This window comes from Gigantopelta aegis, chromosome 14, assembly GCF_016097555.1.
Source record: "Gigantopelta aegis isolate Gae_Host chromosome 14, Gae_host_genome, whole genome shotgun sequence".
Lineage (NCBI taxonomy): Eukaryota > Metazoa > Mollusca > Gastropoda > Neomphalida > Peltospiridae > Gigantopelta > Gigantopelta aegis.
The window spans coordinates 10,580,178-10,596,007 of record NC_054712.1 but is presented as its reverse complement, the minus strand read 5'-3'; the positions used below and the strand labels follow the sequence as shown (position 1 = coordinate 10,596,007).

Sequence of the window (15,830 nt, the reverse complement as noted above, 5' to 3'; positions counted from 1 at the left end):
TGAGTCCAATAATTACCAAATGTTGCAGGATTGTTCACAATTCACTCTAGTCCATTGTGAGTAAGTGATAGGACACACCACCAAGGTCAAGGTCATCTGGAGTCAAATACCGGGTGTGGCCTCCGCGTGTGTTGACAACTGCCTGGCACCGCCTGCCCATTGAAGCAACCAGAGTACGGATGACGTCCCGGGGGATGGTGGCCCACTCGGCCTGCAAGGCTGCTGCCAGCTCGGGCAGGGTCTGGGGCTGTGGTTGTCGCTGTCGGAGGCGTCGGTCCAACTCGTCCCATAGATGCTCAATTGGGTTCAAATCCGGTGATGTCGATGGCCAAGGAAGGACATTAATAATGTTGTTCTGTAGGAAAGCCGTTGTGAGACGTGCTGTATGAGGCCTGGCGTTGTCATGTTGGAACACTGCGTTGGCGTTGGCCATAACTGGAACGATGTGTGGCCGGAGGATCTGGTCAATGTAGCCCTGTGCATTCAGGTTGCCCTGCACGTGGACCAGGTCAGTTCTGCCAGTGTGTGAGATGGCTGCCCACACCATGACACTACCCCCGCCGAATCTGTCCACTTCCTGCACGCAGTTTGCCGCATAACGTTCACCACGACGCCTATACACGCAACATCTTCCATAATGACGTCGGAGCAGAAATCGGGACTCGTCACTGAACCACACCTGTCTCCATCGCAGTTGAGGCCATTGTCGATGAATATGGCACCACTGCAGTCGGAGTCGACGGTGTTGTGGTGTTAAATGACACCTCGAACTGGACGTCTGGCACGAATTCCTACCTCACGTAGGCGGTTCCGTACGGTCTGGTCGGATATCCTGCGCAAACCTGGTATTGCTGTGGCTGTGGAGGTGGCAGTAGTCAATCGTTCCCGAAGGTGGCGTACCCGGATGTAGCGGTCCTGCCCGGGGGTAGTGACCCGTGGTCGACCGGATCTAGGGAGGTCACGTGTTGATCCATGTTGCTGGTAACGGTCCCACAGTCTGGAGATGGTGCTTGGGGACACATGGAATGCCCTGGCAACGGCCGTTCTGGATTCGCCTGCGTCTAGTCGGCCGATGGCATTGTTTCTCTGCGGTTCACTGAGACGTGGCATGTCCTGGATTGTCAACTGTCGGCCAGATACAGAGGCCAGGCAAGCGAACACCCTGCACTTTTATACTGTCGGTGTTCATGTTTCACGTGCAGACAATGCACGTGCAGTGGTGACATGGTTTGCACGTGGCTGCGTTTTTGCGAATATTCACATTTTGGAACTTTATTGTACAGTAGCTGCGTTTTATCGAATGTAACCGTGGGAATGTGTTTGGGACATGCAATGACCTTATACTCACAAAGCATGAACCGGTAGGAAACATAAAATCGGAGTTATAACCCATTTGTACCCTTTTGCGTTTCGTTTTTTGAAGAGTATATTTTAATTGACTTTGAATTAGGCCTACCAGAAAATCCATTTAGAGGGGCCCCCATTGAATTAAAGCGGAACCCCAATGGAACTTTGGGGGAGGTTTGGAGGGATAATGTAAACAAATGAAAATTAATATATAATAAAATTATAGCTGTCGCAAAATTTAGGGTGGGGTAGGGCGAGCCCCTGCCCTCCCCCTAGATTCGCCTCTGCCTACTGTAGTCCGCTATGTATAAATTCATCTGAAATATTGTTACTTATACCTATTTGGTTAGTTGATATTTAATGTCCAGGAGGCCACAGATTGCAGCTATTTTTCTATTTTAAAATACTAGTATATCCGCAGAAATAGTTTGCAGTCTTGTGTGGGCAGAAGTTAGCTCAGTCGGTTGAGTTGTCGCCCGAGGTGCTTGCGATCGAACCACCTCGGTAGATCCATTCAACTGATTGTATGTTTTATCTTCCAACAGTAACTACACTGGGGCGTCTTGGACAAGTTGCGCTGTCACAGTCTCATGCACAGACTGGTAGCAATCGGAGGCTAGTAATGGCTTCTCTAAATTATCGTTTACTGGCTTTACGTCTCCCGTTGATATCATTTCACTTCCGGTTTGTACTTCCTGAAAATAAAGCATAAAACAATGCATTAAATAACTACAAATTAAACTATCTCACTTTGCGTAAGCAGTCGTTTACTCAATTACTGGCGAAAAAATATGAAGTGCATAGACATCTTCATAGCATATACCATTGTTTAATATACATGTAATTATGTGTAATAATGTCCATTAGCATATAAACAATATCTTCTGGATACAACTAGGAAATATTTAGCAAGAAAAAAAAATGCGGTACATGTAACCATTGGTCACCAGGAACGGTGATGTCAGTTGCTGAAATAGCCTACAGGGCAATGTATCCCATGTCAGACACATATCAACAAATATATTGGCAAGTCTTAACTCGTTAATTAATAGACAAAAAATGTATTATCTTGTACAGGTGTGGAACGTTAACCAAACTGCTACGCACATTAAACAGGTCAAGCCAGCTCTGTTATTTTGTTCTCCGATTCCCATCGCAAGTAAAAGAGATATTAAATTAGAAGACAATATATAAATAAGACAAACACAGTAATTCTAATCATGACTGGGATTCTTCAGTTATACTAGTATGTTAATAAATTGGGACTGGCGATTCACACCTGGTTTTTTTTTACCTTGTTTACATGTGCAAGATTTTACTACTACATGGCATGTAGAACCAATCAAAACACGCGTTTTATTACGGTTGTTTCCTGTCCATGAAACTTGAAAGTGAAAAGAAAACAAAGTCTGTTTCGTGTGTATTTTTCTAATTGACTATGTTAAAACTTCAATATTAAAATATACTTACTGATTTGTTGATATTATGCGATGACCAATATCAGAATCATTTATCAAACGTACGTCAGTGTAGGTAAAACATCGTGAGCTAGCGGTGTGTGTTTTTTGTGTGTGTTTTTTGTGGGTTTTTTGTTGCTGTTTTTATTTTGTTTTGTTTTCTAAAAGCCACTAGCCCATTGGGCTACTGGTTTTGCATTTGTCACTAGCCCTGTGTTAAAAAGCACTAGCCCCGGGCGTCGGGCTAGCGGATTTGTCGAGCTCTGGAGACTAAGATATCAGCAGCTAAGGGTGGTAATGAAATGACATTTATAATATACTTTTCAAAAGAAGAAACGCAAAACCACATTGTCGTAACATTTGGAGAATTGATTTAATTATTGAATGGTGAGTCCGATAATTACCAAATGTTGCAGGATTGTTCACAATTCACTCTAGTCCATTGTGAGTAAGTGATAGGACACACCACCAAGGTCAAGGTCATCTGGAGTCAATACCGGGTGTGGCCTCCGCGTGTGTTGACAACTGCCTGGCACCGCCTGCCCATTGAAGCAACCAGAGTACGGATGACGTCCCTGGGGATGGTGGCCCACTCGGCCTGCAAGGCTGCTGCCAGCTCGGGCAGGGTCTGGGGCTGTGGTTGTCGCTGTCGGAGGCGTCGGTCCAACTCGTCCCATAGATGCTCATTTGGGTTCAAATCCGGTGATATCGATAGCCAAGGAAGGACATTAATGTTGTTGTTCTGTAGGAAAGCCGTTGTGAGACGTGCTGTGTGAGGCCTGGCGTTGTCATGTTGGAACACTGCGTTGGCGTTGGCCATAACTGGAACGATGTGTGGCCGGAGGATCTGGTCAATGTAGCCTGGTGCATTCAGGTTGCCCTGCACGTGGACCAGGTCAGTTCTGCCAGTGTATGAGATGGCTGCCCACACCATGACACTACCCCCGCCGAATCTGTCCACTTCCTGCACGCAGTTTGCCGCATAACGTTCACCACGACGCCTATACACGCGACATCTTCCATCATGACGTCGGAGCAGAAATCGGGACTCGTCACTGAACCACACCTGTCTCCATCGCAGTTGAGGCCATTGTCGATGAATCTGGCACCACTGCAGTCGGAGTCGACAGTGTTGTGGTGTTAAGATGACACCTCGAACTGGACGTCTGGCACGAATTCCTACCTCACGTAGGCGGTTCCGTGCGGTCTGGTCGGATATCCTGCGCAAACCTGGTATTGCTGCGGCTGTGGAGGTGGCAGTAGTCAATTGTTCCCGAAGGTGGCGTACCCGGATGTAGCGGTCCTGCCCGGGGGTAGTGACCCGTGGTCGACCGGATCTAGGGAGGTCACGTGTTGATCCATGTTGCTGGTAACGGTCCCACAGTCTGGAGATGGTGCTTGGGGACACATGGAATGCCCTGGCAACGGCCGTTCTGGATTCGCCTGCGTCTAGTCGGCCGATGGCATTGTTTCTCTGCGGTTCACTGAGACGTGGCATGTCCTGGATTGTCAACTGTCGGCCAGATACAGAGGCCAGGCAAGCGAACACCCTGCACTTTTATACTGTCGGTGTTCATGTTGCACGTGCAGACAACGCACGTGCAGTGGTGACATGGTTTGCACGTGGCTGCGTTTTTACGAATATTCACATTTTGGAACTTTATTGTACAGTAGCTGCGTTTTATCGAATGTAACCGTGGGAATGTGTTTGGGACATGCAATGACCTTATATTCACAAAGCATGAACCGGTAGGAAACATAAAATCGGAGTTATAACCCATTTGTACCCTTTTGCGTTTCTTTTTTTGAAGAGTATATATTAATACGCTTTTCAACGGGAAACGCAAAAAAAAAAGAGAGTAGATTTTGGAAGGAGGCACCGCACCACACATTTCTAACAATATCAAACGAAATCATTCATCTGCAACGCAGTTTCAATTTTGAGGTATGTTTACAGATTTTTAATACTCGAACTCCCTGACACCGGGACTATTTCGTTGTTCCCTTCAAGTTCGAGTTATCGAAGTTTGACTGTATAGACATGCTACAGTCCCTGGAACAAACGTTTATTTAGCTTTACGACACCACTAGAACACATTTGTGTTTTTTTAATCATCGGATTTTGGATGTCAAACATTTGTTAATTGTTGACATATAGGCTCAGAGAGGAAACCCGCTACATTTTTTTCATTAGTAGCAAGGGTTCTTTTATATGCACCATCCCACAGCTAGGATAGCATATACCACAGCCTTTGATATACCAGTCGAGGTACACTAGCAGGCACAAGAAATAGCCAAATTGCCACACAAACGGGGATCGATCCCAGACCGACCGCGCATCTGGCGGACATTTTACCACTAGACTACTTCCTGACCCTGTGATAAGAAAAGTTAGACACATCAGAAATGCTTTGTGTTTGTAGCTTTCTAGGTTGCCCACCGACGGGGTTCCATCCTAGACCGACCACGCTCAGGCGAGGGCTTTACGACTGGAATATGTTCCGCCACTCACTGTCAGTGTATAAGGGAGCTATGTACTTGAGGTGATCGTATCGCTAAGATCGCTTCGTAAACCTGGGTCCTGGAACACAAACGTCCAATACTCACGCTAGCAGCTCGGGAGCGAACAGTTCGGATGGTGAATACGATTAAAACGAGCAGCACCAGCACCACTCCGACTACTACGGCGATGATGATGGTGGCGGCGTCGTCCGGTACACACACGTTGGAGTTGTCGCCGCAGTGGTCGTACTTGGTGCACTCCAAACTGCGGTGTATACATCTCTGGTTCTTGCACCGGAATTCATTTTTCGTACACACGCCTGTCGGGAAAAAATAAATAAGTAAATAAATAACAACATTAACAACAACAAAAAAACAAAAAACTAAAAACAATCACCACCACAACAACAACATATAAAGATTTCACGTGGTGTCTGCACGATGGTAAAACTCTCTCCAAGCTCGTAGCCAGTGTTACTGAAATGTATGTATTTAATTTTAACCTGTGTCCTGTTACACTTCATGCTCAACGGAAGGAAGGAAATATTTTATTTAACAACGCACTCAGCACATTTTATTTATGGATATATATGGCGTCAGACATATGGTTAAGGACCACACAGATATTGAGAGAGGAAACCCGCTGTCGCCACTTCATGGGCTACTCTTTTCTATTAGGGATCTTTTATATGCACCATCCCACAGACAAGGTAGTACATACCACGGCCTTTGATATGCCAGTCGTGGTGCACTGGCTGGAACGAAAAATAGCCCAATGGGCCCACCGACGGGGGTCGATCCCAAACCGACCGCGCATCAAGCGAGCGCTTTACCACTGGGCTACGTCGCGCCCCTTTATGCTCAACGCTTTGTTCTATTTATGTTTAGCATTCGTAGTTCTAACCATATGGTTCGTTCGAGAGCCAGTGCCCCCTACTTATATATATTATTATCAATATTTTCGTTTTTGTCCTACCCACGACTGGTATATCAAAGGCCGAGATATGTGCCGCTTGCTGCTAATGGACAAATGTAGCGGGTTTCCTCTGAAGACTACGTGTCAGAATTACCAAATCTTTCATATCCAATAACAGATGATTAAAGGGACACTCCTGAGTTTTCTGCATTGTAAAATGTTTCTGATTAATCAAATATTTCTACGATTAAACTTACATATTAAATACATTTTCTTGTTTAGAATATCAGTGTCTGTATATTCAATGTGTTTCTGGTCGTCTTAATAAAATATTTTTAGGAAATAAAATGAATTTAACCTAGTACAATAGGGGGGTGGGGGGTGGGGGGGGGTGGAGTGGCATATAAATGGTTTGGGATAGGGGTATTTTTAGACAGATGTGCAGACAAATAATGCTCGGCGTGGAAATTAGAGATTTCTGTAACTACAGATGGCCATTACCTGTGTGAAATGGCGTAAACATGAGAGTAAAACCAGTGTAGTGAGTTAAGCTGTCACTCGTGAAGTTTATTGTCACGTAATTTGTTTTCGACACGTACGTCTTGTCGTACACTCGTCTGCCACAAATATGACCGTTCTGCCAGTCGAATGCAATACCTGAAAATAAAAGTAGTTTTATTTATATCTTTCAAAAACATAAATAGCAAAATGGTTTTGTTTATTGTGCATCGATAAAAAAAAAAATCATTTCAGAAGCCAAATAAAAATTGAGGGTGAATTATAATTTATTATTTAGGGCCAGAAAGTGATAAACTAAAAGATTTCAAACATACCTTTGCCTATTTGGGGCGGGACGTAGCCCAGTGGTACAGCGCTCGCTCGATGTGAGGTCGGTCTGGGATCGATCCCCATCGGTGGGCCCACTGGGCTATTTCTCGTTCCAGCCAGTGCACCACGACTGGTATATCAAAGGCCATGGTATGTACTACCCTGTCTGTGGGATGGTGCATATAAAAGATCCCATGCTGCTAATCGAAAGGAGTAGCCCATGAAGTGGCGACAGCGAGCTTCCTCTCTTAATATCTGTGTGGTCCTTAACCATATGTCTGACGCCATATAACTGTAAATAAAATGTGTTGAGTGCGTCGTTAAATAAAACATTTCCTTCTTCTTCATTTCCTTCTGCTCCGCAAGACTCAGTGGGTAGGTGTAAACCACTTGCACCAACCAGTGATCCATAAATGGTTCAACAAAGGCCATGGTTTGTGCTATCCTGCCTGTGGGAAGCGCAAATAAAAGATCCCTTGCTGCCTGTCGTAAAAGAGTAGCCTATGTGGCGACAGCGGGTTTCCCCTAAAAAACCAGTGTCAGAATGACCATATGTTTGACGTCCAATAGCCGATGATAAGATAAAACAAATCAATGTGCTCTAGTGGCGTCGTTAAATAAAACAAACTTTACTTTACTTTGTACGTCTTTGTTTCTAACAGTTCCGGGAAGCAAACAATTCCCCGAACCCCACTTCAGATCCTGCTTCCTTTGGGAGCTGGGCTTATTTGCCTTCGACAAACTAAAATTGCACTTTTTAGAATCAATGTGCTCTAGTGGCGTCGTTAAATAAAACAAACTTTACTTTTTCATTTCCTTCCCACCCAGAGCGAGCTTAACCACGACACCATCGAGGCCGGTTCTTACCGTCAAGTGGTCTGTTGTTGTACACCGTCCCGTCAATAATCTGAAGATAATCGGATTTACATAAGTGGGAGAATTCTACGTCCAGCCTAAGAATCTGCACCATCAGATTGTCTCCCTTTGCTGCCCGGATCGTCAGAGAACATTGCAGGTAGTCGGCATAGGTCTCGTCTTTGTCAGACACCTCTACCAGTCCCGCACCCACCGAGTAGGGCTCCAGATCCAGCTGACGTGAGCGACATGGTTTCTGAAGGTAGACTGAGATGAAAATGAAATCAGTAGACCCAGCATAATGCGGGGTGTGTATGTGTGGGGTGTGTGTGGGGGGGGGGGGGGGGGGGGGGGGGGGGGACTCGAGCTTAATTAGAAAAAAAGGCTGATACTATTTTGTTTAAAATGTATTATTATTTTTCTAGCTCAGTGGTAAGGCGTTCGCTTGATGCACGGTCGGTCTGGGATCGATCTCCGTCTGTGGGTGCTCCAGTGGTGTCGTTGAACAATTAAAGTAGTGTCGGAAATAGAATAAAACTGATTTTCGTCGATTATTTCTTTCATATTAAACTGACAAGTAAATATTTTGTAAATATCTATTTAATAATACTCTACCTAATTTAGCATTTACTTGTTTGGGTTATCATTGATGTACAAGGTGGTGTTTACTCTTGAAATTAAAGGCATACTGTCACGGATTTAAGGACCTTATTTCTCTAAAAATGGATAATAAATAAAAATTGCTTTAATTATAAACCAAATCTAGCTATCGCATCACCTTAACTGAACCATGATGGAGTGCAATTCATGTCATCCCTCTCGGCAATTTTATTTTTTGAATTATGGACCATTGCCATAATTCAATTATTTTTACAAAATGTCATTAATAAATGAAGCATGGTAGTTATGAAGATGGTTGAATAAAGTATATTTAAGGACAAATCAAATTATTTTTGTTCAGGTAATACTTTGTTAGACCATTAAATAGGTCAGTGGTCTGTGACAATATTTCTTTAAAAGAAAGATGTCAGTAAACAGGTGGTTTGTGCACTTTACTGGAACAGACTATAAAAAATTTTGATCGACGTGTCAGTTTCATGGCTGTTGCAATATGTGAGGGACCGTCTCTGGTGACGGTTTACTCCTATCCCTCTCCAAAACATTTCCAAGTAACTTTTGAGCAAAATTGTCAAGAACCAGTGTCTGATCTATTACACCGGTATTAAAGGTGCTATGTATTAAAGGTGCTATCTCCAAGTTGCATAATGACAACTATTGCAATTTTTTTTTATTAATTTTGCTTTCAAATTTAAAGACTACACCTTCAACTATATGCCCATAAATGATTTTAACAAAATTATTTTATCTACTAGTAGAAAATAAATTTTATTGGAGAAACTTTATCATAAACGGATGCTCATATATAACTATGATATAGCACCTTTAAGTGGTTGCAAGATTGTGTAAATTTCTAATGTACTTATATTGAATTTATATTTACTAAATATGCTGATCATAATTAATAATTTATGCTGCAATTCAAAATACTCAGTTAACTTGCAGTTTTAAATTAAAAATTTGTTTAAGGGTAAATGAAACTGATTGATTGATTTCAACTTATTTTCGTGCTTATATCCAATTAAGGTTCAAGCACGCTGTCCTGGGCACACACCTCAGCTATCTGGGCTGCCTGTCCAGGACAGTGGGTTAGTTGTTAGTTTGTTAGTGGTTAGTGAGAGAGAAGAGGGTGTAGTGGCCTTACACCTACCCATTGAGCCCTTAAGAACTCGCTCTGGGTTGGAGCCGGTACCGAGCTGCGAACCCTGTACCTACCAGCCTGTAGTCCGATGGCTTAACCACTACGCCACCGAGGCCGGTTAAATGAAACTGACACACATTGATCAAAATGTGTTATAGTCTGTTTCAATATAGTACACAAATCACCTGTTCACTGATATCTTTCAAGAGTAAACACCACCTTGTACATCAATGAGAGCCCAAACAAATAAATGCTAAATTAGGTAGAATATTATTAAAGAGATATTTACAAAATATTTACTTGTCAGTCGGTGGGCCCATTGGACTATTTCTCGTTCCAGCCAGTGCACCACGACTGGTATATCAAAGGGCGTGGTATGTACTACCCTGTCTGGGGAAATGGCGCATATAAAAGATCCCTTGCTGCTAATCGAAAAGAGTAGCCCATGAAGTGGCGACAGCGGGTTTCCTCTCTCATTATCTGTGTGGTCCTTAGCCATATGTTTGACGCCATATAATCGTAAATAAAATGTGATGAGTTCTTCGTTAAATAAAACATTTCTTTCTTTCTTTCTTGTCCAGTTGTGGTGCACTGGCTGGAACGATAAAAAAAAAAAATCAGCTGAATGGATCCACCGATGTGGATCAATCCTGCGACGCAAGCACCTCAAGCGAGCACTCAACCGACTGAGCTGGATTCCGCCCGCTAATGGACAAATGGGACGGCATCTTCTGAGGCTATGTGTCAGAATGTATATCCAACAGCCGATGATTAATAAATCAATATGCTCTAATGCTGTCGTTAAACAAGACAAACCTTAAACTTTCATTTAAATATTAAAATACTCATTGTACAGCGAATCGAAAAGAGTAGCTTATGTGGCGCAAGCGGGTTTCTAAATAAACCGAGACGTGGTGTCGTTAAACGGACATATTGTTTTTCTCGTTTATGAAAGGGCATTTTTCCACAGACGTATAACACGCTCGTTAAATGTCAAGCTGTCTGCTCAATAAACCGAACAGTTCAATTACCGTTACCATGACTACCAGTCTCATGGGAAATTGTTGCATAATTATGGAATACTGAACATGCATATGCACTGTACAGCGAAACCTGCCCGAAACGGCCACGTTAAGCAGTGACGGGTGTTGAGATAGCATTTAACTGCACTACCATGTCATATATTAACATATGAACTGACCTGTATTGAGCGGCCACCTGTATTAACCAGTCACTTTTAAAGGGACTCAGGACGTAGCCCAGTGGTAGAACGTTCGCCCTCTATCGATTGGTATCCCTCCCCCTTCCGTTCTTAACCAGTGCCCCACGACTTAGTATATCAAATATCTCTCTGTCTCTCTTTGTCTCTCTCTGTCTGTCTGTCTGTCTGTCTGTCTGTCTGTCTGTCTGTCTGTCTGTCTGTCTCTCTCTCTCTCTCTCTCTCTCTCTCTCTCTCTCTCTCTCTCTCTCTCTCTCTCTCTCTCTCTCTCTCTCTCTCTCTCTCTCTCTCTCTCTCTCTCTCTCTCTCTCACCAGGAAGTGCTTTGCCACTGAGGATTTATTTGATGATACAGATGGGGGTGGGAGTAAGGGTCACATGGGTCCCGTCACCACCCACCAGACCCCGTCTGTTTGAAATGCCCTTTTTATGACTTTTTTTTTTAATTCATCGTCCACAATATACAACACTAATTTGCCATGAAAACGCGCCTCTCGGCATATTTTTCGTTTAAATGTCCGGGGAGCATGCCCCCAAACCCTTTTAGTGATCTACCTCCTGCTTCGAGAGCTTCGTTAAATTTAAACATGCTCTTTTCAGAATATTGTGACACCCCCGTTACAAAATCCTGGTCCGTCCCTGGTATTGTTTTGAAGTCCAAACTAATTCATCTTTAACCGTTAGCAGAGAATTAAAACCACATCTCGCCCTCGGTGGGTCGTGGTTAGGCCATCGGTCTACAGGCTGGTAAGTACTGGGTTCGGATCCCTGTCGAGGCATGGGATTTTTAATCCAGATACCGACTCCAAACCCTGAGTGAGTGCTCCGCAAGGCGCAATAGGTAGGTGTAAACCACTTGCACCGACCAGTGATCCATAACTGGTTCAACAAAGGCCATGGTTTGTGCTATCCTGCCTGTGGGAAACGCAAATAAAAGATCCCTTGCTGCTAATCGGAAAGAGTAGCCCATGAAGTGGCGACAGCGGGTTTCCTCTCAAAATCTGTGTGTTCCTTAACCATATGTCTGTTGCCATATAACCGTAAATAAAATGTGTTGAGTGCGTCGTTAAATAAAACATTTCTTTCTTTAAAACCACATCTTGCCTTTCAAGAATTTAACATATTTCATAATAAAAACAAAGATTTGTAAAAAAACAACAAAACACACCCTAAAACAACTAGTGCCGAATGTAGACGAAAATACTCTGGCGAGGGTACGATTGTGATGGTCAATAAAGAAAGTTAATTTGTTTTCTTTAACGACACCACTAGAGCACATTGATTAATTAACCATCGACTATTGAATGTCAAACATTTGGTAATTCTGACACGTAGTCATCAAAGAAAACCCTTTAAATTTTTGCATTAAGATCAATGGCTTTTTTATATGCACTTTCCCACAGACAGGAAAGCACATACCACGGTGACCAGTTGTGGTGATCAGTTTCATGTATCCGCCAGGGCGGTTCGATCCTGCGACGCAAGCATCTCAGGCGAGTACTCAACCTACTGAGCTAAATCACGCCCCATGTTCAATAAAGACAGACGAGAACACAATATCGGGGATTGAATTATGACGAGAGAAACCAGATACACATCAAATAAGTATTTTGAATTTGTAAAGCCTGTTTTTGTTTTCACTACATATATTTGCAATAATTAAACACCTGCGTTTAAGAGAAATTAAAACATACTTTGTGAAAAAGAAGAAGGAAGTAAATGTTTTATTTAACGATGCACTCAACACATTATATTTACGGTTATATGGCGTTGGACATACAGTTAAGGACCACACAGATATTGAGAGAGGAAACCCGCTATCGCCACTTCACGGACTACTCTTTTCTTTTATATGCATAATCCCACAGACAGGATAACACATACCACGGCCTTTCATGTACCAGTCGTGGTGCGCTGGCTGGAGCGAAAAATAGCCCAATGGGCCCACCAACGGGGATCGGTCCCAGGCCGACCGGCATCAAGCCCATTCGGCCCATTATGTTTTTGGTCAGCCTCGTATGTTTATGCTCAACAAAAGAGAAAAAGGTAAGGACCTCACTGGCGGATCCAGGATTTTTTAAAGAGGGGGTGGAGGTCATAAAATTCTAAAAGGTGCAATTTTAGTTTGTCGAAGGCAAATAATCCCAGCTCCCAAAGGAAGCAGGATCTGAAGTGGCGTTCGGGGAATTGTTTGCTTCCCGGAACTGTTCGAAACAAAGACGTACAAAGTAAAGTAAAGTTTGTTTTATTTAACGACGCCACTAGAGCACATTGATTCTAAAAAGTGCAATTTTAGTTTGTCGAAGGCAAATAAGCCCAGCTCCCAAAGGAAGCAGGATCTGAAGTGGGGTTCGGGGAATTGTTTGCTTCCCGGAACTGTTAGAAACAAAGACGTACAAAGTAAAGTAAAGTTTGTTTTATTTAACGACGCCACTAGAGCACATTGATTTGTTTTATCTTATCATCTGCTATTGGACGTCAAACATATGGTCATTCTGACACTGTTTTTTTTGTTTTTTTTATAGACGAAACCCGCTGTCGCCACATAGGCTACTCTTTTACGACAGGCAGCAAGAGATCTTTTATTTGCGCTTCCCACAGGCAGGATAGCACAAACAATGGCTTTTGTTGAACCAGTTACGAATCACTGGTCGATGCAAGTGGTTTACAGCTACCCATTGAGCCTTGCGGAGCACTCACTCAGGGTTTGGAGTCGGTATCTGGATTAAAAATCCCATGCCTCGACAGGGATCCGAACCCAGTACTTACCAGCCTGTAGACCGATGGCCTAACCACGACCCACCGAGGCCGGCAAAAGACGTACAAAGACTCGTTTCCAAAGCAACATTTGTTGAATTTTGTGGATGAAAAAAAGTCAATAAAAAGCATACTTTAAACGGACGGAGGAGGAGCATGGGGGATGGGGAGGGGGGGGGGGGGGAGTCACAGGTTCATTGTCACGTCTCTCTGAAATTATAGTCGGTGACTGTTAAATTAAGTTAATTAAAGTTAATCACCAGGTGGCGAAGGGGGGGGGGGAAGCATATGTCCCCCCCCCCCCTTTGGCACCTTCCTACGCCCATAAGTTTTCACTCACAAACACATACGTACCCATGAAGACTCTGACACCCAAGGTGCTACAACAGCCCATTATCGACCAGTAACTGTTGACAAGTTGAATGACAACCATTAAAAACGAAATGAATACTTACATGTTTGTAAATCACCGACGGCCCGATTTATCAACGCCAAAACGAATATCTGCATCACGTTGCTCGTCATCATTAACTGTGTTGTGAGACCCTCACTCTGTGGTGCTTTCTGATTGTGGATGGCTGCACCCTGTTGTCGTTTTCACGGAGCTAGCGTTAAAAAAAACCCTGATGCAGCAAGCAAACTAAATATTTAATGATTGGTTAGGAAAGTCTTCCAATCAAGTGCCAACATCCATTTACCAAATATCCCTTAGGATGGGTATAACCTCGGATTCTCTTATTGTTGATTTGCAGAACTCAGTGAGCCCGGTTGGAGATTACGAATATGATACATGCATATTGGCCGTTGTTTGTTTAACTGGCACTGGACCAAACGTGTAACGGAATGGCGATGTAATCATTATATCATCAGCAAAAACCACGACTAGATACAAGGTCATGTGTCCATTTACTCTGATGGGTAGCAAACTATAGCAGCATATAACATCAGACCCAGGAATTATCCAGAGGCGGAAAGCAGAATTTGATCTACTTCATATACATATATATATATATATATATGGGAAATTCTCTCCAGAAACATCCAGCCGACAATGATACTATATTTCTGTTACTAAAAAAGTTAAAATTTGTTTTCTTTAACAACACCACTAGAGCACATTGATTTATTAATCATCGTTTATTGGTAATTCTGACATATAGTCCTAGAAGAAGGAAATGTTTTATTTAACGACGCACTCAACACACTTTATTTACGGTTATATGGCGTCGGGCACATGGTTAAGGACCACATAGATATTGAGAGAAGAAACCCGCTGTCGCCGCTTTATGGGCTACTCTTTTCGATTAGCAGCAAGGGATCTTTTATATGCACCATCCCACATACAGGATGGTACATACCACGGCCTCTGATATACCAGCCGTGGTGCACTGGCTGTAACGAGAAATAGCCCAATGAGCCCACCGACGGGGATCGATCTTAGACCACGATCTTAGACCGACCGCGCATCAAGCGAGCGCTGTACAACCCCCCCCCCCCCCCCCCCCCCCCCCCCCCCAAGCACTCCCCCGAGCACCTGTCTCTTGGACCGTCCATCCTTAATAAAATTGTTTCACACCCATTAGCCGATCAGTAATTTTTTGTGCTGGGGTGTCGTTAAACATTAATTAATTATTTTTTTACTATAAAGAAATAATTGATTATATTCAACAGGACTTCGAAGTTTGGGAATGAGGTATATTCTCTATCAGCTACCTTTAGACCGCACCTGTTAATAATAGTATGGTATTATGCATCTCTTTCCCTTTCACCTCCTACAAAATCCTTGCTATGCCAGAGGCTGGTGGTGACGGTTATATGTCCTACTCAGTTTGCTTTGTTGATTGCAAATAAGAAAAATAAAAAATGTTTCATTTAACAACGCACTCAACACATTTTATTTACGGTTATATAGCGTCAGACATATGGTTAAGGACCACACAGATTTTGAGAGGAAACCCGCTGTCGCCACTACATGGGCTACTCTTTCCGATTAGCAGCAAGGAACCTTTTATTTGCGCTTCCCACAGGCAGGATAGCACAAACCATGGCCTTTGTTGAACCAGTTATGGATCACTGGTCGGTGCAAGTGGTTTACACCTACCCATTGAGCCTCGCAAAGTACTCACTCAGGGTTTGGAGTCGGTATCTGGATTAAAAATCCCATGCCTTGACTGGGATCCGAACCCAGTAC

At 43.4% G+C, this 15,830-nt stretch overlaps 1 protein-coding gene across 1 annotated transcript in view; it reads right to left on the bottom strand.

Moving 5' to 3' along the window:
• Positions 1-1,435: 1,435 nt before the first annotated feature.
• Positions 1,436-15,830, bottom strand: part of LOC121389064 — a 36,307-nt gene continuing 21,912 nt past the window's right edge. Inside the window, exons 9-13 of the mRNA XM_041520680.1 lie at positions 13,994-14,046; positions 7,918-8,172; positions 6,724-6,879; positions 5,412-5,626; positions 1,436-2,042 (exon numbers count right to left, since the gene is read on the bottom strand). Of these exons, the coding sequence (XP_041376614.1) occupies positions 1,896-2,042; positions 5,412-5,626; positions 6,724-6,879; positions 7,918-8,172; positions 13,994-14,046 (826 nt within the window). The 3' untranslated portion in view covers positions 1,436-1,895. The remainder of the gene's footprint in view (positions 2,043-5,411; positions 5,627-6,723; positions 6,880-7,917; positions 8,173-13,993; positions 14,047-15,830) is intronic.